The sequence below is a fragment of the Sus scrofa genome, chromosome 12 (assembly GCF_000003025.6).
Source record: "Sus scrofa isolate TJ Tabasco breed Duroc chromosome 12, Sscrofa11.1, whole genome shotgun sequence".
In the NCBI taxonomy this organism is placed as follows: domain Eukaryota; kingdom Metazoa; phylum Chordata; class Mammalia; order Artiodactyla; family Suidae; genus Sus; species Sus scrofa.
The window spans coordinates 21,526,225-21,547,604 of record NC_010454.4 but is presented as its reverse complement, the minus strand read 5'-3'; the positions used below and the strand labels follow the sequence as shown (position 1 = coordinate 21,547,604).

The 21,380-nt window shown below is 45.0% G+C and overlaps 1 protein-coding gene across 1 annotated transcript; it reads right to left on the bottom strand.

Annotated features, from left to right (window-relative positions):
* Positions 542-20,737, bottom strand: KRT23 (keratin 23). Its single transcript, XM_003131459.6, has 8 exons — positions 18,991-20,737; positions 11,727-11,809; positions 9,788-9,944; positions 7,386-7,547; positions 7,176-7,298; positions 3,458-3,678; positions 2,274-2,305; positions 542-916 (listed from the first exon to the last, which is right to left on the bottom strand). The coding sequence occupies exons 1-8, from the start codon at positions 19,387-19,389 to the stop codon at positions 843-845; spliced, it is 1,251 nt and encodes a 416-aa protein (XP_003131507.2). The 5' UTR covers positions 19,390-20,737; the 3' UTR covers positions 542-842.

The window sequence follows — 21,380 nt, the reverse complement described above, 5'->3', positions numbered from 1 at the left end:
ATCTTCTTCAGAGGGCAGAAGAAGCATCTTCTTCAGAGCACAGTCTCTCTGCTTTAGCCCTTATGCTACCTCAACATAATACTTTGGATCCTAATGTTTGCAGTTTGGATCTTAGATGAGTAGCTTTCACTTTTGGGGTCTTAGTATCTACCTGTAATGAGGATTGTTTTCTGACTTTCCTTTTCTAGTTTTAATTCTCTTTTAGGCCTTGAAGGTTATTGATTGACTGATTGATTAATTTATCTGTGAGATAGAATAGTTTTGGTTATCTTACATTCTCAGTGAGGGCTTTCTGGGCATCCTTTTCTCTCTCCTTGCCTTCCCTCCCTTTCCCGCGGGCAGGGGTCTGGAAATTGGAAAAACTTATGAACCACATCTTGTCTCTAGATTGCATGGCTGCAGGTAACAATTCTGCACAGTGTTTGATTCCTTCAAACCTATTCAAAGCATATTTTCATGGAAAATGCTCTGAGAATTCATTGTTAAGATGAGAACTTGAGGTCTTGTTTTGCCTTAAGATACCAAAAAAAAAAAGACATGATGCAACTGGTGTGGCATTTTATTGGCTACAAAATAGAGCTGTAATGATGGGACTTGGATCATTGCAGTAGGAAAGCAGTGCTTTAAGCTCATGCACTCATACTTTGAAAAAGTGCAGCGGTCTATGAATATCATGATGGAATGTCTGGTGAGAGTGATATAGAGAAAAAAAAAGTTTCTGAGCCTGGTAACTCCAAAGATTCCTCTTAGAATTCACCCATTTGTGTCTGAGCAAGGACTTTCCTTTGGGGGAAGTTAGTTTTCACCACAGGCAGAAACTTTTATTGGTCTCATGTGTACTTTTAGAGCTCATTCACTTGAGAAAGAATTATTCTTCCATTGACGCTCTCTCGTGTGATGGCCTTGATCTTTGGAGCTGCAGACAAAAAAAAAAAAAAAAAAAAGCAAGACAGAGGTCATTGCCACGCTCTCGCCACCATCTGAACTGTACTCCTGTTCATTTCCCTGTTCTCAGCACCTGAAGGCTCTCTGTGCCTTCCAGAATGTTCACTAAGCAACATGGTGGGCTCTGCTGGAGTGAAAAGGGATCTTCCAGAGAAGACTTCCCATCCACCCTCCAGGAAATGAGAGTGTCTGAACAGTGTCGCCTTCTAGAGGTCAAGACTGTCTCATCATAACTGTGGCCAATACAGAATCTGGTCTCTGACCACAAGTGCTTATATGGGCTTTGTAGTACTTGCACCACAGATGCTGTGAGCTTACTGAGCCCTAAATGCCATCCTGGGACCTCACTTTAAGATCTAGAAAAGCATGGCACATGAAGAATGGGCACCATTTTCAAAGATATGACTTATTTGCATAAGTGCTTTGTTAATACATCAACAAACTTTAGCTAGACCGGAGGGAAGAAGTGAAACCATTACTAGAGATCTAGGGAGAACTTGGTTAGCGTCAAACCTCTCCAATAGTAGACTCGACCAACCCTCCAGTAATGGGTTCCCTGCCTCTGGACGTGGCTGAAGAGAGAGCCTGGAGGACCACCTGTTGGGATCTCGCAGAGGGAATGGCAGTGGGACCAACTGTTCCGTGCTGGTTACTTGGACTCTGAGTCCCTGACCCTCGAATGTCTTGGACCATTTTTACCCCCAACTAATTAGAAAGTGCCCCCTGTCCCAGACTGGTGGTTTCTTGGAACTTTCCTGTGAGATGTCAAAGGTCATCTAGGAAAATGAAGTTCCCAGGACAAAGGTATTGGGAACACTGGGTTAAACAGAGCACAGTTGTTGTTGGGGTTTCTTTCTCTTTCTTGTCCCTTTTCTTCCCCTGCAGCAGTATGTGTTCCATCCGCAGCCCGAGTCTTCACAAAGAGGATAATGGTAACAGTATTCCCAGCCACCTTGGGCCGTAGAACATATCTTTATCATATGTAGTTAAAATCTCATGAACACTAGTGTTCAACAGAATATAGTCTGGAAACTTAGGTGAAATCATTTCCTTTTACTTTCCAAGGAGTGTGGTCAACAGACTCCCTAACAATAGAAATCTAATAATAGTAATAATCATTTATCTACTTTACTGCTTGCAAAAAGCTTTCCTATATATCATTTAGGACAATTGTTCTGTATTATCTAATTTGTTAATTCAATATTAAAGTAGAAATTGAACACAGAACTGCCAGAAGTAGACTAGGGATTATGAATATGACAGAATGGATAAATATGCTTATTCATTAAAAAAAGTCGATTCAAACAAGGAAAGATTTTTCTTTTTACCTTTCACACTCGACTTAGATTCTTCCATTGACCTGTGAAAATGATAAAGGTTAAAGCTCATTTTAGTATTAGCAACAATCATAAAAACTCCTCAAGATGAACCAACTGCCTTTGCCTGCTTGTAAATGCGTAGCCCTTTAATGAGGATAATTGTCTGAGTTCTGTGGTCTCAAGGTCATGGGTTCATGGGAGAACCCTCCTGGACCTGGAGGGCAGTAGCGAGTACCACCTCCCGTTGACCCTGGGGTCCAGAGACGTCTGCTGAACCAGCTCCATCATTTGAGCTGGCTGCAAGGTTTTGCCCCCACTGGGATCCTTTCTGGGATCTGGGTCTGATGTTTGGAACCCCTCAGCTTTTTTTTTTTCCTTCTTTTTGTGTGAAAACCCTCTTAGCCAATAGTCCTTAAGGATGAACTATTTGATGTTTGTTTGTTTGTTTGTTTTTGTCTTTTTAGGGTCACACCTGTGGCATAGGGCAGTTCCCAGGCTAAGCGTCAAATTGGAGCCACAGCTGCCAACCTATGCCAGAGCCACAGCAACCAGATCTGAGCTGTGTCTGTGACCTATACCACAGCTCATGGCAATGCCAGATCCCGAGCCACCGAGAGAGGCCAGGGATCGAACCTGAATCCTCATGGATACTAGTCGGATTCGTTTCTGTTGCCCCGCAACTGGAACTCCCCGCACCTCCGGGCTTTTCAGACTGTTCAAAGTTTGGCCCAATACCGTTTTATTTATGTATTACAAATAAACCCTTCTCATCCTTTCTCTTGGGTCATAGAACATATGTGAGCTTTTTGTGGACAGCTGTACCAAAAACAGAGATACAGGATTGCAAATCTCGTCATCTTAGTCTCTTAGGAATCATTTCTTGCTGTTAAAGTAAAACATGCCCCGCCTCTCCGGGAAACACCATAGCCAAACCTTCTTAGTTCATTCTTTCTAGAGATTTTAATACATGAACTGAAACAGTTGACCTCAAATCTTAGCATCCTGGGAATAATCCCTGATGGATTCGCATTTGCTACTTCATAGATTACAACCTGATCTAAATATCGTGAAAGGAAATTCAGATTCAGCGTAAACCTTTCTTTCTCCAGAGGGGCCCATAAGGTCTACGCCCACGAATGCACATAAGGGTCAGATCCACTTCCGCCCTCCTCCCCCACCAGCCTTTGCCTTACCCTCTACTCTCTCCCTCCAGGAGCTGGCGGTAGGTGGCGATTTCCTTCTCTAGGTGGCTTTTGATACCTAGGAGGACCTTGTATTCATTGTTCTGACGTTCCAGATCGTGACGTAGCCGCCCCAATTCTTCCTCGTGGTGGGATATGATCTCTTGCATGTCCTGAAGCTGGCAGGAGTACCGGGACTGGGTCTCCGATAGCATATTCTCTAAGGCGGACTTCTGAAAGAGGAAGGATATTTCTTGCGTTCGTTGATGAATGGCGTGATTCAATAACCTGTGCCTGCTGAGTAGTTAGACCACGCCGGCTACTCTGCTAGGTGTCTTGGTGATGCCAGAGATGCAGGATGAAGAGCAGGCTGATGTAAAGGCTTGGAGCCAGGCGGCAAAGCACCGAACAGTGTCAGGACATCTGAATCCTGTTTTCTGGGCAGGAAGCCTGGATGTCAGGGAGCGCTTGGCAACACTGCCGCACTCTTGTGGTGTTTATTGTTGCTCATTTGGGATTGGGCATGTGCCACCTAGCCCCGATCTGTTCCTTACCTCCTTATGCTTACATTTGTCTCTGGCCAGGCTGAAGACTCCTAGAGGGAAACAGCATCTGGGTCTGGTGTCTCTTTGTATCTTCAGGGAAGGGTCTCAGGTATGGACGCCAGAGCCAACAGAGGGCATCGGGTGACATGTGCATTTCAGATGAGCCACGAGCAATTGTTTAGTATAAGTATGTCCCAGATATTGCCCTACTATTGCATGGGACTTACTTATCCTAAAACAACAACGACTTTATTGTTTCTCTGAAATTCAGATTCCACTGGGTGCCCTACATTGGGCTAATCTGGCAACCCTAGTCCCAAGCAATGGTTTTTGCTTTAGGACAATGGTAGCATGTTGTCATTTTTGAGGAAATTCTGAAAGCTGCAAAATGAAGTGTACAGAGAACTGACTTCAAGTCTCTCTCTCTCTTTTTTTTTTTTCCATTTTTTGGTTTTTGTTTTGTTTTTGCTTTTGAGAGCCCCACCCTTGACATATGGAAGTTCCCAGGCTAGGGGTCAAATCAGAGCTGCAGCTGCTGGCCTATGTCACAGCCACAGCAACACCAGACCTGAGCTGCGTCTTTGACCTACCCAGAGCTCACTGCAACGCCGGATCCTTAACCCATTGAGTGAGGCCAGGGATTGAACCATGTCCTCCTGGATACTAGTCGGGTTTGTTGCTACTGAGCCATGACGGCAACTCCATCTCTGTTTTTTTTTTTTTTTTTAATTTTTTTATTAAAGTATAGTTGATTTACAGTGTTCTGTCAATTTCTGCTGTATAGCACAGTGACCCAGACATACATATATACAAGTCCCTGTTCTGTTTGGATTGACCACTGCTTTTCTGGAGCATATAACTTTAATCTTAAAGAGAAACTCATAACTGTGCCAGACACTCTTGCTTTATCAGGGTGCTAACTTCTAGGGGCCCCTAAATGCTGCCTGTCCATTAACCCACTTGTTCCTGGTCTGGTCACTCTCCAGTTTGCCCAAAGAGCTATTTCATTCCTTCTCCTCTGTCCTCAAACCTCCCTCCTCCCTGCCCCTTCAGGCCATGGCCCTGCTTCCTCCTTCGCTGAGGAGATGCAAGCCCTCTGGAGAAGACTCCCACAGGCTCCCGGCATCACCTCCACCCACATGCGGGAACTCATTCTCCTCCTGTTACGATGCATGAGCCGTCTGTATTACGGTTTCTCCAGCAACTGTGCACCTTCTTGCGACATTAATGTTGGGTGACTTCCTGTAACGTTGTTTTCCTCGCCTAGCCTATTCCCACCTGCTTTCAGACAGAATCATTTGTGTTCTTTCTTGAGTCCATATGTGCCTTCAGTGATCATCCAATTTCTCTGCCCTCCTTCACTTCCAGCAAAGCTCCTCAAAGAGAGGTCTATACCTGCTCTTTCAAATTCCTCTAAACCTCCCTCCAAGGGTCAAGGTTATACAGTTCGACTGGTGTTACCCTAGGGCCCCCCCCCTTTTCCTTCCCTCCATGTCTCTCCTTTTTTCTTCCCTTTGTTCATTCTCTGCGGCCACCTCGTTGGCTGCTTCCTGCTTCCTGGTTTGTCCTCCAATCGGCTCAATGCTCCTGTGCCTCATAGCTTTTGCATTTGCTGTCCCCTCCAGCTGGAACCCCCTCCCCGTGGTCACATAATACACCTCCTTATCACTTTCACGGTTTTGCTCAACTGTCACCTGAAGAGTAAAACCTCTCCCGATCACCTTGTTGAAAATGGCAGCTGTTCACCTGGCATGCTTAACCTCTTCCTTATGCTTCAGTTTTTGTAGCACTTTTCTTCATCTAACACATTATATATTTTAATGATTTGTGCATTTGTTGTCTAGCATTTTCACTGACATTGCATCCTCAGTACTGAGAATAGTGTCAGATAGTAGGATGCATGACAAGAGAATAAAATATCTTGCTGACCTCCCGGGACTGTTGTGAGATAGCTAATATTAAAATGTTTTGAAAGCTGTAAAACACTGTCATGCTTCCTGTTCTGTTCACCATCATTGTTTGCCAAAGCATAAGAGGAATTTACCACATGCACCTGCAATAAAATGAACTAATTATTTATGCTTAAGACTGAGGGCAGCATGGCACCTGGGAATAATATTGATGAAGGATTAGAAGATCAGATAGGCTTAGAAAGGGAATCCGATGGTAGATTTTACTTAATGAATTTATGATGCTCATAAAAGTGTTTTTACCAAAAACTATGATGATTAAAGAAAAGACTTAGACACAAGAGTTATAGTTTACTGCAGTGGACATAGGAGTGCATGTATCTTTTTGAATTAGAGTTTTGTCCAGATATATGCCCAGGAGTGAGAATTAATATGTGGAATCTAAAATACGGCACACATTTACAAAACAGAAACAGACTCACAGACATAGAGAACAGACTTGTGGTTGCCAAGGGGGAGGGGGACAGGGAGAGGGATGGACTGGGAGTTTGGGGTTAGTAGATGCAAACTATTACATTTAGAATGGATAAACAATGAAATCCTACTGTATAGCACAGGGATAGTCTCTTGGGCTAGAACATGATGGAAGATAATGTGAGAAAAAGAATGTATATTTATGTATGACGGGGTCACTTTGCTGTATAGCAGAAACTGGAGTAACATTACAAATTAACCATACCTTAATAAAAAAAAAAAGAATTCCAGTTTAGTGGGTAATAAGACATACACGTAATGAGTAGGGCAGTATTTGGGAGTCAGCCGGGCCTGGATTTGCCACCTATTCATGTTGGCGCTAGAATTTCTCTTTATTGCAGTTGGGGGGCAGCCTGGTCCTAAGTGCAGAGAGCACTGACACAGATCATGGGGGCCTAGGGCTGCTCCCTTTCGCCACACAACACCACGTGGCTTCTGCACTGGCCAGGTACTAGCTGTGTGACCTTGGCCAATTAACTGTTTGGAGCTTTGGCTTCCTCATCTCTAAAATAAGGGCACCAGGACCTACCTGGAAGGGGTAATGTGAGGATTGATGACATTTAATATAATGAGCTCCCTAGCACGCTCCGTAAATGATAGCTCTACTGTCTTCATCATGGACAGTTTGGATGGAAAGTGAGACGTGAGAGATGCCCCAAGAGAGTTGGGAGATGGGCCCCAGAGAGAGGTCAGGGGCCGGGGGTGGGGTACCCGCCCAGGAGCTTCCTGGCTCAGAATTACCTTGTTGTACTGTGTCTCTAGGTCAATCTCCAGGGCCTGGAAAGTGCGCTTCAGCTCATGGATGTCACTTTGGCCACTCTGCCCAGTTGCTGGACTGGCCGCCTCCTGGGCCATGGCTGCTGACTGTGAGACCAAGCAAAGGGCAGGGATGTCGGTTTGGGGACCACTTAGAAATGGCCCCTTTGGGAAGCTTGGGCATCTTTCTTCTACCTGCTCTTTATACCACACGTCGAAGTCTTGATGCTTCTTCTTAATTAGAAGCTCGTATTCCTGCCTCATATCCTCCAGGACCTTAATCAGATCTTCTCCCGGGGTTGCATCCACCTTCACGTTGACCTTGAAGTCATTTGGCATGTGATGTTCCTCCATTGCCTGTTTAATGACACAGAGAGAAAACAAATCAGCTGTGCCAATCAGAATGCTGGAAGCCTGGTGTCTGACAGCAGTTTAAAAAAATTTTTTTTTAATTTTTTAAAAAGATTAAAAAAAAATTCCCCTTAACTGGTTGCCACTTTTTTGCTGGTTTGGTTTCTCAGTTAATATTTGTTGATGGCAAAACATACGCTTTTTTTTTTTTCTCTCTCTACTGCTTTCATAAAGTAAAGAATAGCCCCAGACAGGTAATCAGATGGCCTCTCTGATGACTGACTTAATCTCTGGTCGAAAACGTTTTGCAAAGAATTGTGCCTCTCTCACAGGTAAAGTTCTCTTCAGCAAGTGTTTGCAGGTGAAAGGATGACACAATGAAACACTTGAGCCTGTGGGGGTCTAGACCCACACTTTGGGGAAGCAGTGCAGTAACCCGAAGCCAAAAGCTGTAGAGACTTTCACAATCTCGTCCGTGCATTATGACTCTGTCAGGCTGACGCCCGTGGGAGATGGTGAAGACTAAGAAACCGCAGGAGAGGTTTTCCTTACCCATCATTGTCTAACCAGCTGTGCAGAAGCTCGGGCTCTTTGATGTTCATAAGCAATTTTGTTTGCCTAAAACGAGGATTGTTTTTCTATCATTTCATCAGAGGCTCAGGGACTTCAGATAGATGGTAACTTTAAAAAAGTCAGTTAAATGCTTCTGGAAATTAGGACTCGTAATTTTCTCTCTTTTTCTATCTTTTTAGGGCCATACCCGCAGCATGTGGAAGTTCCCAGGCCAGGGTTCAAATTGGAGCTGTAGCTGCTGGCCTATACCACAGCCACAGCAACTCCAGATCCTTAACCCACTGAGTGAGGCCAGGGATCGAACCTGTATCCTCATGGATACTAGTTGGACTTATTAACCACTGGAGCCACAATAGAAACTCCAGGACTCAAATTTTTTTTTTTAAAGGTAAAATAAAAACTTTTATTTTTCTTATTCTAAATGGGTCTGACTGGGAGAGTTCCCGTTGTGGTACAGGGAAACAAATCCGACTATGTAAGCATGAGGTTGTGGGTTTGATCCCTGGCTGCACTCAGTGGGTTGAGGATCTGGCATTGTTGTGACTGTGGCATAGGTCAGCAACTGTAGCTCTGATTTGACCTGTAGCCTAGGAACCTCCATATGCCACGAGTGTGGCCCTAAAAAGAAAAAAAATTTAGTCTGATAACAGTTTGTTCAAAATAATAATACTAACAACATGTTTTATTTTTTATGTATATATATACACACACACACATATATAAAACACACACACACACATATATATATATATATACATATACATATATACTTTTGTATAAGTGATACAGAAAAGAAGTATTTCAGTTGGAGAGAAGACTCTTAACAAAGTCATGAGAGTTGATTTTGCAGGGAGTCCTCTTGTGGTGCAGTGGGTTGCAGTGGCTTGGGTCACCGCTGTGGTGTGGGTTCAGTCCCTGGCCGGGGGACTTTCACATGCCATGGGCCATGTGGAATTGTCTTATAGTTTGACAGTTTCTTATTCAGTACCTTTAAGTTCTCAGGTCTTCTAGAACTACTTGATATCATTGACCATCCCTTTAGATTCTATTCTATTATTAAAGTGTAGGACTCTTAATTTTTTATTTTTTTTTAATGCCCATACCTGCAGCATATAGAAGTTCCCGGGCCAGGGGTCGAATTGGGGCTGTAGCTGAGGCCTACCTTGCAGCGTATGGCAGCGCTGCATCCTTAACCCACTAGCAAGGTCAAGTATCGAACCCGCATCTCCACAGGGACAAATTGTGTCCGTCACTTGCTGGGGCACAACAGAAACTCCAAAGTGTAGGACTTAGTTTTTGCCACGAGTTTTGCTTACCTGGCTCAGGAACAAATTCTCTTTATTTTCTTGTCCCCCAATTTGCCACATATTGGGTTAATGGAGGAGGTTTGATCCCATACATTTATTCTTCTGGTATCATATGAACAAACAGGTCTAGATAAATGTTGTATATTAATAAAATCGTTGACCGATGTCGTCTTTAATTGTGATCGTATTCTGGCTGTTGTAATTGACACCCAGGTAGATAACCCTGAACTTGGAAAAATTAGATATATATGTGGTGCCTTATGATTATTTACATTGAAGACAATAGGACTAGCTTTCAGATGGTGGGTCGCCCGGAACGTGCAGATTCAGAGCTACGCTGGTTACAGGAGCTCCTCAGCATCCTACCTGCTCATGGTGCTTCTTCATGAGGATGAGCTCTTTCCTCATCCCCTCGACCTCCTGTTCCAGGTCCGTTGTGATGATGGTCAGATCATCCAAGTTCTTTCGGAGGCCCTCAACTTCAATTTCCAAGTCTTTCTTTAAGGAGTGTTCATTTTCATACCTGTGGTTAAAAGGAGGAGAAGAGCACACCGGCTATTGCAAGGCCATGGCCTTGTAAGGATTCCCCTTTGTTAGAGCTGAATCTCTTACCATTTACATTTAATAGGAGCGAACTGAGTACAAGCTGCGTACCCTTTGTATGTCTGTTCCATGCAGGTTTTTCTGTGATGGTGACTCAGTGTTCTCAATGTTATTTTTTTTAAATAAATGAAATAATTTAGAGAGAATGAAATAATAAACAGCCCCATCTAAGCCCATCACTTAGAGCAACCATTAAGATTTGCCATATTTGCTTCATCTATATTCTCTTTCCTTTTTTTTACTTTTCTTTTCTCTTCTCTTCTTTTCTTTTCTTTTCCTTTGGCTTTTTAGGCTGCACCCGTGGCATATGCAGGTTCCCAGCCTAGGGGTTGAATCGGAGCTACAGCTGCCACCCTATACCACAGCTCACAGCAACGCCAGATTTTTAACCCACTGATTGAGGCCGGGGATCGAATCCGCAACCTCGTGGTAACTAGTTGGATTTGTCTTGCTGAACCACAGTGGGAGCTCCTATATTCCATTTTCTATTTTAAAGTAAATAGTAGACATGACATTTCACCCCTAAATACTTCAATACTTCAGAATATATCTTTTTTTAGTTTTTTGGGTTTTTTTTTTTTTTTTTTTTTTTTTTTTTTTTTTTTTTGCTGTTGTTGTTTGCTATTTTTGGCCGCTGCGCATATGGAGTTCCAGGCTAGGGTTGAATCGGAGCTGTACCACGCTACACCAGAGCACAGCAACGCGATCCGAGCCGCGTCTGCAACCTACCACAGCTCACGCAACCATGTTCTTCCCATGAGGCAGGACCGAAGACTCATGGTTCTAGTCGATTCGTTAACCACTGGCCACGGAATCCTGGGTTTTTTTTTCTTTTGAGGGTCGCACCCATGGCATATGGAGGTTCCCAGGCTAGGGATCAAATTGGAGCTACACCCACTGGCCTACGCCACAGCCACAGCAACACAGGATCTGAGCCCTGTCTTTGACCTACACCACAGCTCATGGCAATGCCAGATCCCTGACCCACTGATCGAGGCCAGGGATCAAACCCACATCCTCGTGGATATTAGTCAGATTTGTTTCTGCTTCACCACAAAGGGCACTCTGTTTTTAGTTTTTTAATTGAAGTATTGTTGACTTACAATGCTGTGTTAATTTCTGCTGTACAGCAAAGTGTTTCAGTTCCATATATATATATATATATATATATATACACACATGCTCTTTTTAATGTATTTTTTTCCATTATGGTTTATGATAGGACATTGAATATAGTTCTCTGTGCCACACAGTAGGGTCTTGTTGGTTACCTCCTCCATGTAGTGTAGTTTACATCTGCCAACCCCAACCTCCCTCTCCATCTCTCCCCCTTCCCCTTGGCAACCACATGTTTGTTCTCTATGTCTGTGATTCTGTTTCTCAGAATCTTATCTTTTAAGAAAAAGACAATTTTCTAAATAAGCATAATAACATTATCACACTTAAGAAAATTAAAAATAACTCTTTAGTATCATCTAATTTTTGGTTCGTATTTCAATTTCCTTATACCGAAGAGTGTATTTTATGTCTGTTTTTTTTAAACCAGGGTCTGGTCAGGTGTTTGTTGTTATTATGCCTTTTCATTATATTTCAGTAAGATAAGTTTGTCTTCTACAAAGCAAAAACAGAGAACACCCCCTCTAAAATAAAACAGAACAAAAGTAGCACACCCCCCCCCCAATTCTGTGAAGAATGAATTTACTTAAGGCTGAAGTCATCCACTGCCATCCTCGAGTTGTCAATGAGAAGAATGATCTGAGCATTGGTCATCTTGCCATCTGCTATCTGTAAGACACACATCAAGAGTCAGTGCAGTCTACACACCCGCACAGGAGAGCTGCATTTCTGCCCAATTCCTGGGAATCTGACTTACCAGCCTAGATGGCTTCTTTTTCTAGCAGTGGAATAATGAGAAGTCAAATCAATCAGTCAATATGTATGTATGTATGTATGTATGTATTTTAGCTTTTTATGGACACACCCATGGCATATGGACATTCCCAGGTGAGGAGTCAAATAGGAGCCTACACCACAGCCACAGCAATGTGGGATCCGAGTCTAATTCTGACCTATACCACAGCTCACTGCAATGCCAGATCCTTAACTCACTGGGTGAGGCCAGGGATCAAACCCACATTGTCATGGATCCTGGTTGGAGTCATTACCGCTGAGCCACAACGGGAACTCCAGTAAATATTTATTGAGCAAAGCCCCAGAATGATTTTATAATAAGGATATGGTCTGTTCAGTTTCACTTTTGACAGTGACTCTTGACAGACTAGGATTGATGCAACTGCCCAAAGAAGGGGAAGAAGAGAGATTGTTGAAAATGCCTTTTAATTTTCTAGTATGATGCGCAAGGTTTAGTGTTTTGCTTAAGCACAGTCACATCTGGAGATGTTAAAATAGGTTTAGGTTCTGACTTCCTATTGTGAATATTAATTTGGCTCCCCTAAAGTGCAATAATTATTTTAGGTGAGCATAATTCTTCCTTGTGATAGCATTCATGTTTCTGATCAGTGTCACAGAGCAAAGTGTCACTGATGTTAGTTCGTCAAAGCAATTTTATTTTTTCAAACTAATATAAAATGTTTTATAGTACATTTTTTTTTTTTGTCTTTTTGCTATTTCTTTGGGCCACTTCCGCGGCATATGGAGGTTCCCAGCTAGGGTTGAATCGGAGCTGTAGCACGGCTACGCCAGAGCACAGCAACGTGGATCCGAGCTGTTCTGCAACCTACACCACAGCTCAGGCAACGCCGGATCGTTAACCACTGAGCAAGGCAGGACCGAACTCGCAACCTCATGGTTCCTAGTCAGATTCGTTAACCACTGCGCCACGACGGGAACTCCTATAGTAAATTTAAACTAACTTAAAATGCATTTCATAAGTCATCACATACCATAATTATTTTTTGCCCCAAAAGATCATAGCCATACACGTAAGTTGTAGATGAGTGTATGTGTTTGTAACTTAGCCCATGATGAGAATGCTCCAGTTGTAGGTATTAAATATTAATTGAAATAATTCTTTACCATCAAATGAAGTAGCTTAATAAACTTTAAATGTGCTAAAACTTTAACTGTATCTGGCAGCTTCCGGTTAAAGACTTTCAGGAGTTCCCTGGTGGCTCAGTGGGTTAAGGACCCGGCATTGTCACTGCAGCAGCTCAGGTGGCTGCTGTGGTTTAGGTTCCATCTCTGGCCTGGGAACTTATGCTTGCTGTGGGCATTGATACATTAAACATTAGATGTTTTTATATATATATATATATATACACACTTTATTTATTTTTAGGGCTGTACCAATGGCATATGGAAGTTCCCAGGCTAGGGGTCGAATAGGAGCTGCAGCTGCCAGCCTACGTCACAGTCACAGCACTGCCAGATCCAAGTTGTGTCTGCAACCAACTCTGCAACTTACGGCAACGCCGGATCCTTAATCCACTGAGAGGCCAGGGATGGAACCCACATCCTCATGGATACTAGTTGGCTTCTTAACCTGCTGAGCCACAATGGGAACTCCCTATTTTTAATAAAATCACTGTTGGAAATGTCTGCCTGAGAAATCCTGTATATAAATACATGATTCGTAAATACTTCTCGATGGTTGTAATCAGAGAACTACACATAGAGAAACAGCATGTGAAATGCACATGTGCTGTTTGTACTGTCTTGGGGAAAACTGGGTGGAAGATATCTCAATGTCAAAAGTATCATACTACTTTTGCACCAAGTACTGTGCTGAACCAAGAACCAGTAAATTTTCATGTTACTTCCTGTTACTGAGTGTCACTGTAAACTTGGGTTGGTCTGTCCACTCCTTGGACTTCAATTTCTTTTCCTTTTTTCTCTTTTTCCTTTTTTCTTTTTATGGCTGCACCTGCGACATATGGAAGTTCCTGGACTAGTGGTCAAATCTGAGCCCCAGCTACTGGCCTGTGCCACAGCCACAGCAAGACCAACGCTGGATCCGAGCTGCATCTGAAACCTATACCACAGCTTGTGGCAACCCCAGATCCTTAACCCACTGATTGAGGCCAGGGATCAAATCTGCATCCTCTTGGACACTATGTCAGGTTCTTAACTCACTGAGCCACAATGGGAACTCCACCACCACTGGTTAAATAGGGAGTTTGTGCTAGAAACCAGTGATCTTAAAGGTTCTTTCTCCAAACTTCTGTAACTAAGCTGGAGCCAGAGAATCCTGTGATGTACCCCTTGTGTTTATACAGATGATTCCTTTATTTAGAAAGCATTTTCTTGGGAGAAATTTATACCTCAATACAAAGGCACCTTTTAAAAATCTGGTCCTGTACAAAGCCCCACTGATCACTTGGAATTTGCTGTTATGAATACACAATAGCAGGATTCAGAGGTGGTCAGGACACTGGGTCTGGAACTCCTAGAGCAAGATCTGGGGTCCTGCTCCAACATCCGCCCACTCTGTGAGCTCAGTGACCCTCAGTTTCTTCATCCAAAAAAATGCCAATCATAACAACAGCTGCATCGCCCAAGAGTTAGGAGAATTAGAAGAGGTAAAATAAAAGAATGGAAAAATTCTTATCATTTCTGGGCACACCGTAGACACTCTGAAAAAATTAGTCGAACCTAAATTAGTTCAGCCCAAAGTAAAGTGTTTCATTTTCTTTTTTAAAAAATCTAGCGCTTTGGGGAAAGAATCAGAAAAACGATGGATGTGTGTATGTGTATAACGGAATCGCTTTGCTGGACAGCAGAACTGATCACTATCTGGTACGTCAGCTCTACTTCAGTAAAAGCTGGCACTTTGGTACTGAGAGCTGGTGTTGCACTGGGTAATTCCCAGGCTTTACATTTTGGTACTGAGAGCTGGTGTCTGCACTGGGTAAATCCCAGGCTTTACACTTTGGTACTGAGAGCTGGTGTCTGCACTGGGTAAATCCCAGGCTTTACACTTTGGTACTGAGAGCTGGTGTTGCACTGGGTAAATCCCAGGCTTTACACGTTGAGCTGCATCCTCCAACTCTGGCTCTTTGTGGTGGGAGAGAGCCAGGCTGGCCGCCGCCCACCTTCCTACTTCCCTTGGCAGATTCCAAATGGTGCAAAGATGACCGCCTTTGCTCTGTAAAAGGATTCTGTAGATATTTCCTTGTCTTCCCTCTGCAGTGCTGCTTAGGGATTTGTTTGTTTGTTTTTTGCTGCACCTTCCGCATGTGGAAGTTCCCAGGCCAGGGTTCGAACTCAAGCCACAGCAGTGACCCAAGCCACTGCAGTGACAATGCTAGATCCTTGACCCGCTGTGCCACTAGGGAACTCCAGAGATTTCTTCTCAATGCTTTTTCCTCTGGGCTCTTTAGCTTTTGCAGGGTTTAAGCTCCTGAGAAATGAAAAGTAGCTCCTTCCACAGTGGCTTGGAGACCCCTGCAGGTAGCCTCCATTGTGCTTTGGGGTTTTGCTTGACATTCAGAGAGACTGTGCCCTGTACCCTCTGTGGAGTCAGAAAATTAAAAATCCCACATGTGGTAGGAACACCATTGTTTTCCACTAACAGGGGACCAATGAATACTTTCTGTATAATATGCTTCTTTCTCTCTCTTCCTCCCCTCTCCCTCCCTCCCTTCCTTTCTCTGCCTCCCTCTCTCTTCCTTTCTTTCTTTCTTTACTGCACCTGTGGCATGTGGAAGTTCCTGGGCTAGGGGTCCAATCAGAGCTGCAGCTGCCAGCATATGCCACAGCCACTGCCTTGCCAGATCCGAGCTGCATCTACAAACTATGCCGCAGCTAGCAGCAATGCCGGATCCTTAACCTGTTGAGCGAGGCCAGGGATTGAACCTCCAACCTTGTTGTTCCTAGTTGGATGCATTTCTGCTGCATCACGACGGGAACTCCGATACTGGGCTCCTTTAAAAACTGAAACTATTTCCCACTCTTTGGGTTACCTGATACAATATTATGATACCACCACTATTTCTGAGACTTCCTTCAAGGTAATGAATGAATAAGGGTGGATTGAGAAATAATATATGAGGCATAGTTTTTGCATGGGGTGTTGAAATTAATCACCTGGATTCTCCCCAAGGCCCTGAGTTCATTCTTTTAAAAGAATCTAGTTGGCGTATTAGTGTAGCATCATTGCTCCAGGGTGTGTAATCTCCTGCCAGGGAGAGGAAAAAAGAATTTTGGACCCTAAACCAACAAGCCCCATTAAGCACTACCGAGAGCCATTCTAATATCTTAATATTTGCATGATTATGTCCAACCCTGTGTTTCAAAAGGAATGGATTAATTTTTTTTTTTTTTGGTCTTTTTGCCTTTTCTAGGGCCGCTCCCGTGGCATATGGAGGTTCCCAGGCTACTGGCCTACACCACAGCCACAGCAACGCAGGATCCCAGCCACGTCTGCGACCTACACCACAGCTCACAGCAACACCGGATCCTTAACCCGCTGAGCAAGGCCAGGGATCGAACCCGCAACCTCATGGTTCCTGGTCGGATTTATTAACCACTGCGCCACAATGGGAACTCCGGAATGGATTAATTTTTGAGCTCAATTTCTTAGAGACTTTAGGAATAACATTTCTGTATAATATGCACTGTTAATCCCACAACACGTAGTTCATACCCATCGTCTCATTCTGTGAAGCAGGTGTTTTTACCCCCAGTTTACAGATGAGAAGACTGAGACCAAGCGGTTGCCTAAATTCTTTGGGACAGAATTGAGAAAAAGCGAGTAGGGACAATGACAAGGAGAGGATGGCTGGTCCACTCTCCAGGTGGCCCCAGATTCTCGGTTCTGACACTAAATAGGAGTCGTCTTCAGCTTTGAATTCCACTCATCTCTGGATTTCTTATTTGGTTGTTTTTCTCCGTATTTGAAGAAAACAATTCTTTGAAGGTCAGGTTGTTTGTCTATCCAGCCTGCCCCATTCGTAGGTGAGAAAGCAGGGGCCAGAGAGGTCCCACAATACCCAGGGTTGACCCTTTCCTGGCCCCTTCATGACTTGTGACGTGTTCAGAGTAGATATAGCACTCTCCCGCCCCCGCTTTAAGGACATTGTACATTAGGGCCGCCCCTGCAGCCTATGGAAGTTCTCAGGATGGAATCAGAGCTGTAGCTGCTGGACCTCACCACAGCCACAGCAAAGCCAGATCTGAGCCACATCTGTGACCTTCACCACAGGTTGCATGCAATGCCACAGAGCAAGGCCAGGGATCGAACCTGCATCCTCATGGATTCTAGTCAAGTTCTTAACCCTCTGAGCCACAGTGGGAACTCCTAACCTCATATTTCTTTAGGGAGTTACAGTCTCAGCTGCTCCTTTGCAAAAATCTATTCTCTCCATTCTAAAAACAAAGCAACTTTATTAATAAAAACAATATGGTGAGGTTTGTTGAGTCACCTTGTTTTTTTTGGTAAAGACAACTGTGTACTATATAGTTAAGGTAATTACACAGTCAGTTATTAGGTTGATTAGTCAATAATTAGGGTTCATTATGAGGACAGATTTCTATTATCTTGATTGGTCCTTCCTACATTCAAGCAGGGACAACTGAGTGTGGAGAAAGAATACCGTACAAATATTGGAAGCCTCTGATGGCCTTTCTAAGACAGGCTAAATTAGATCTTAAAGGGAGTTTTCTGGGACCACTTTACAGAAGAGTGAAGCTCTGGAGCTTTAAAATAGAATAGGGGGAGTTCCTGTTGCGTTGCAGCGGAAGCAAATCCGACTAGTATCCAGGAGGACTGGGGTTCCATCCCTGGCCTCACCCAGTGGGTTAAGGATCCAGTGTTGCTGTGAGCTGTGGTGTAGGTTGCAGACGAGGCTCGGATCCCACATTGCTGTGGCTGTGGTGTATGCCAGTGGCTACAGCTCTGATTCCACCCCTAGCCTGGGAACCTCCATATGCGGTGGGTGTGGCCCTAAAATATGCAAAAAATGAAAAAAATAAATAATAATAAAGTAGAACTAGGGAAATGACTGGATTCCTTCTACTTCTAGCCAGTGTTCTGTGACGTCCCAGAATATATAAAATTAGCTCTTTAAAAATTTGGTTGAAAATGTATTTTTTGAGGAAGTCTTCCTAATCCATCCTAACTCTTAAGTTTCCAAAAACCATGCTCATTTCATTTTATTTTGTCCTCCTGCCATTTTCAGAACCCCGGGCGGCTGCAGTTCGGAACTCCTGGCCATCCCCGAGAGGAAAGGTCCACGGATGTCACAGTGATATATCTGCCGGTGGCGTGACAGCTTTTAGGTGTGCTCTCTGAAACAGTACAGCTTTTCTTTGATGGATAATCACACTGTCACCAGGACCTTGAGGTGAAGCAGAAGTGATGGCATGAGAAAGTCAATGCTCTCCTGTGCCCTGGGCATTGAGCGTGAGGAATGAACACCAGCACTGCTCGTGACTGTTGCTGTCGCTGGATCGTAAGTGATTTTGGATAATCGCTGGTCACCTTCCATTTTTTAAGACTTTTCTATATAACTTAGGTATAGATGATGAAATATCCAAACCAGACTTTCCCAAATCAAATATTTTTTTTCTTTTGGTCTTTTAGGGCCACACCCGCAGCATATGGAGGTTCCCAGGCTAGGGGATGAATCAGAGCTGTAGCCGCTGGCCTACACCACAGACACAGCAATGCAGGAACTGAGCCATGTCTTCGACGGACACCACAGCTAACGGCAATGCCAGATCCTTCACCCGCTGAGTGGGGCCAGGGATCAAACCTGTGTCCTCATGGATGCTAGTCAGATTCTTTTCTGCTGAGTCGTGGCAAGAGCCCCCCAAGTCCAAATTTAAGGTATGCTAAGAAATTATCCTTGAATACCTTTGTTCGTGAATACTTGAAGCTCCTTAGCCCCCTTTCTTGGAAGCTGTCTTTTCTACTGAGAGAAATCTGTGGATTTCTCCTCCCAAGGGTCCTCTGGAAATGCAGCCCCCGCCCCCAGCCTCGAGTTCCAGGTCACCCAGAATCTTACCTGCTCCTGTAGGCGGCTGATGCTTTCCTCATACTGGGAGTAATCTTGCTTGCTGCCCGAATCTCTCTGCTCATGCCACTTCAGGATGCAACTTTCCAGTTTCACGTTGGCCTCCTCCAGGGCGCGCACCTTGTCCAGGTAGGAGGCCAGGCGGTCGTTGAGGTTCCGCATGGTCTCCTTCCCATTTCCGCCTAGGAGAGAGCTGCCCCTTCCAGACCCCCAAGACCCGCCTGGGGGTGGGCAGCTCCGTGGCGAGGAGAAGGAAAGGGAGATGCGGACACCCCCTGCGCCCCCGTGCACACTGGGGGCCCGGGGGAAGCTCCCTGGCCAGCCCCAGCCGCCTGCGGCTCCGTGGAGGGAGCCTGAGAGGGTCTGGCTGAAGCTGTAACCGGAGCTCATGGTCCCATCTGTGTCCGGGGCAGGGCTGGGCTCTGGTCCGCTCCCTGACACCGCAAAACTGAGCCGCCCCGGACTGCCCTGGATGGTTTTATGCCCTTTGCTGTGGGAGTTCCCTTCTCTGACAACTGTACCAACAAGATCCTATCATTGTGCAACACGTGTTTCCTCTTGGTCAATCCCTCAGCGCCCCTGGGCCTTCGCACACGCTGTTGTTGTTTAGAGTGGCATCGGTACCCCAGTGTGTGTCTCCCTTCCAGTTGTAACCTGGAGGTGTGGCCCGAGACCTTAGGTGGGTATTAGTCTCAGGTGTCTTTCTAATCTCTCCGTGGGATTTTTCCACTGTGCATTTCTCCGGAAAGGGTGTAATTAAAGTCCCCAAATCTTTGCTTTAGTGTAGCAGAGATTTCCTTTTAAAAAGTAGACATTAAACACACAAGACCCCCCCAAAGTAAACAATTAAACACACAAGACTCCCCCCCTCCCATAAACAAACTCTAGCTCTAAAGCAAGGAGGGGGTGGGGACAAGGGAAAAGCCAGATCAGAACAGAGCCTCAGGTCCTAGAATAAAAAATGCTCGTGCTCAGGAAATGGAGCCTGTTCTGAATATCTGATGCCTCTGTCGCCCGTCACTGTTGGAGGGAAAGTAATTTCAAAGGAATCATCCTGAAGAACAAACCCACAATTATAATTAATGAATGAATGACCGAGCCTTCCACTTCCAGGGTGCCTTTCATCCCAGCACACCTCAAAACCAAACAACCCCGGCGAGTGCCCAGGACCTCCCTTAGGCCCTGGGAGGCGGGCAGCTTTTGTTCAGCGGCCGGCTCCCCTGTCTGGCTGAGCCCCGGGGAGGCTGGGTTTGGTGTTGTCTGTGACCTGCAGAGGGAACAGAGGAAAACAGGAGATGTGCCAGGGGTTGTCCAACAGGCTCGATGAATCTAATGCTTGGTCTGCCAAGGTAAAGGTTAGGAATGAAGACAGACATACTCTGGGGGCGGGGGAGCCACGTGCAGCTTGCTGTCAGCGCCATTTAAAGGGGACTCAGGGATAAAATGGCAGCCTCGGGAAGGGACTAAAGTTTTCCTTGATCCAAGTCACCCATTTTACAGATGAGGACAGTGGAGGCCTGTGGGGCCCCGGGGGGAGGGGGATGGCAGAGGACAGATGGTGGATTAGAGGCAAAGCCAGGGCGGGGCTGCCACACGGCACAGTTATCATGGAGTCGCATCTTGATGGAGTCCGGCACCACACTTGCCTAATGGTGATAATGGGACTTCCCAGGTTCCATTGTCCCTTGATGTTCTTTCTTTAATCCGCACGAGAACTCCTGATGTAGCTAGGCAAGAGTGACTATTCTCATTTTATGGATCAGGGGCTCATGGCGTTGAATGATGTAGAGCTGATGTGCATGTGCGATGTACCTGAACGAGGGGGGCGTGCAGGTGTTAGGGTCTAGGTCTGGGCTGTTTCTGCTGCTTGGAAAGCCACGCTTGTGCCCCCACCCCCCTTCACGACGTAGTTCCAGGGTTACCTCTTTCAACAGCTGGTTTCTGAATTTTCCTGCAGGAGCTGGGTGCCCTTTCTTTGAGGAAAGTGCCTTTTCTGGATCCCAGGGTCCTCCAGAAGGAGGAGAAGCCTGGGATCTCCCAGCTGGGTCCTGCCACCGCCTGGACCCTCGTCCACCCTCCTTCTTTCACTGACTACATTATACCGAGTTTGTTACACTCCTGCGGGGCTGCAGGCTTCTTCAAAGCAGGGATGATGTCTTCCATCTTTCAAACACCAAAGCCTGCCTTTTTTTTTTTTTTTTTAAATAGGCATTTCATAAACGTCTGTGTGAACTCAATCACGAACTTTTTAGAGATAGGATTTTAACTCAGGTCCTCTGACGCCATCACCTCCTGCTTCTTTTAGGAGTGTGAGCTGTCAAACCAGAAAGTAGGGAAAAGCCTCTCCCAGGGGTGAACCAGCCAGCCATAAAGGCAAAATA

Excerpts from the sequence above, each read along its gene's own strand:
- KRT23 (XM_003131459.6), bottom strand. The coding sequence starts at position 19,389 with ATGAGCTCCGGTTACAGCTTCAGCCAGACCCTCTCAGGCTCCCTCCAC. Across the intron at positions 7,299-7,385 it reads ACGTGTGGTATAAAGAGCAG|TCAGCAGCCATGGCCCAGGA; the intron begins GTAGAAGAAAGA and ends TTGGTCTCACAG. Across the intron at positions 2,306-3,457 it reads CTGGAGGGAGAGAGTAGAGG|GTCAATGGAAGAATCTAAGT; the intron begins GTAAGGCAAAGG and ends TCATTTTCACAG.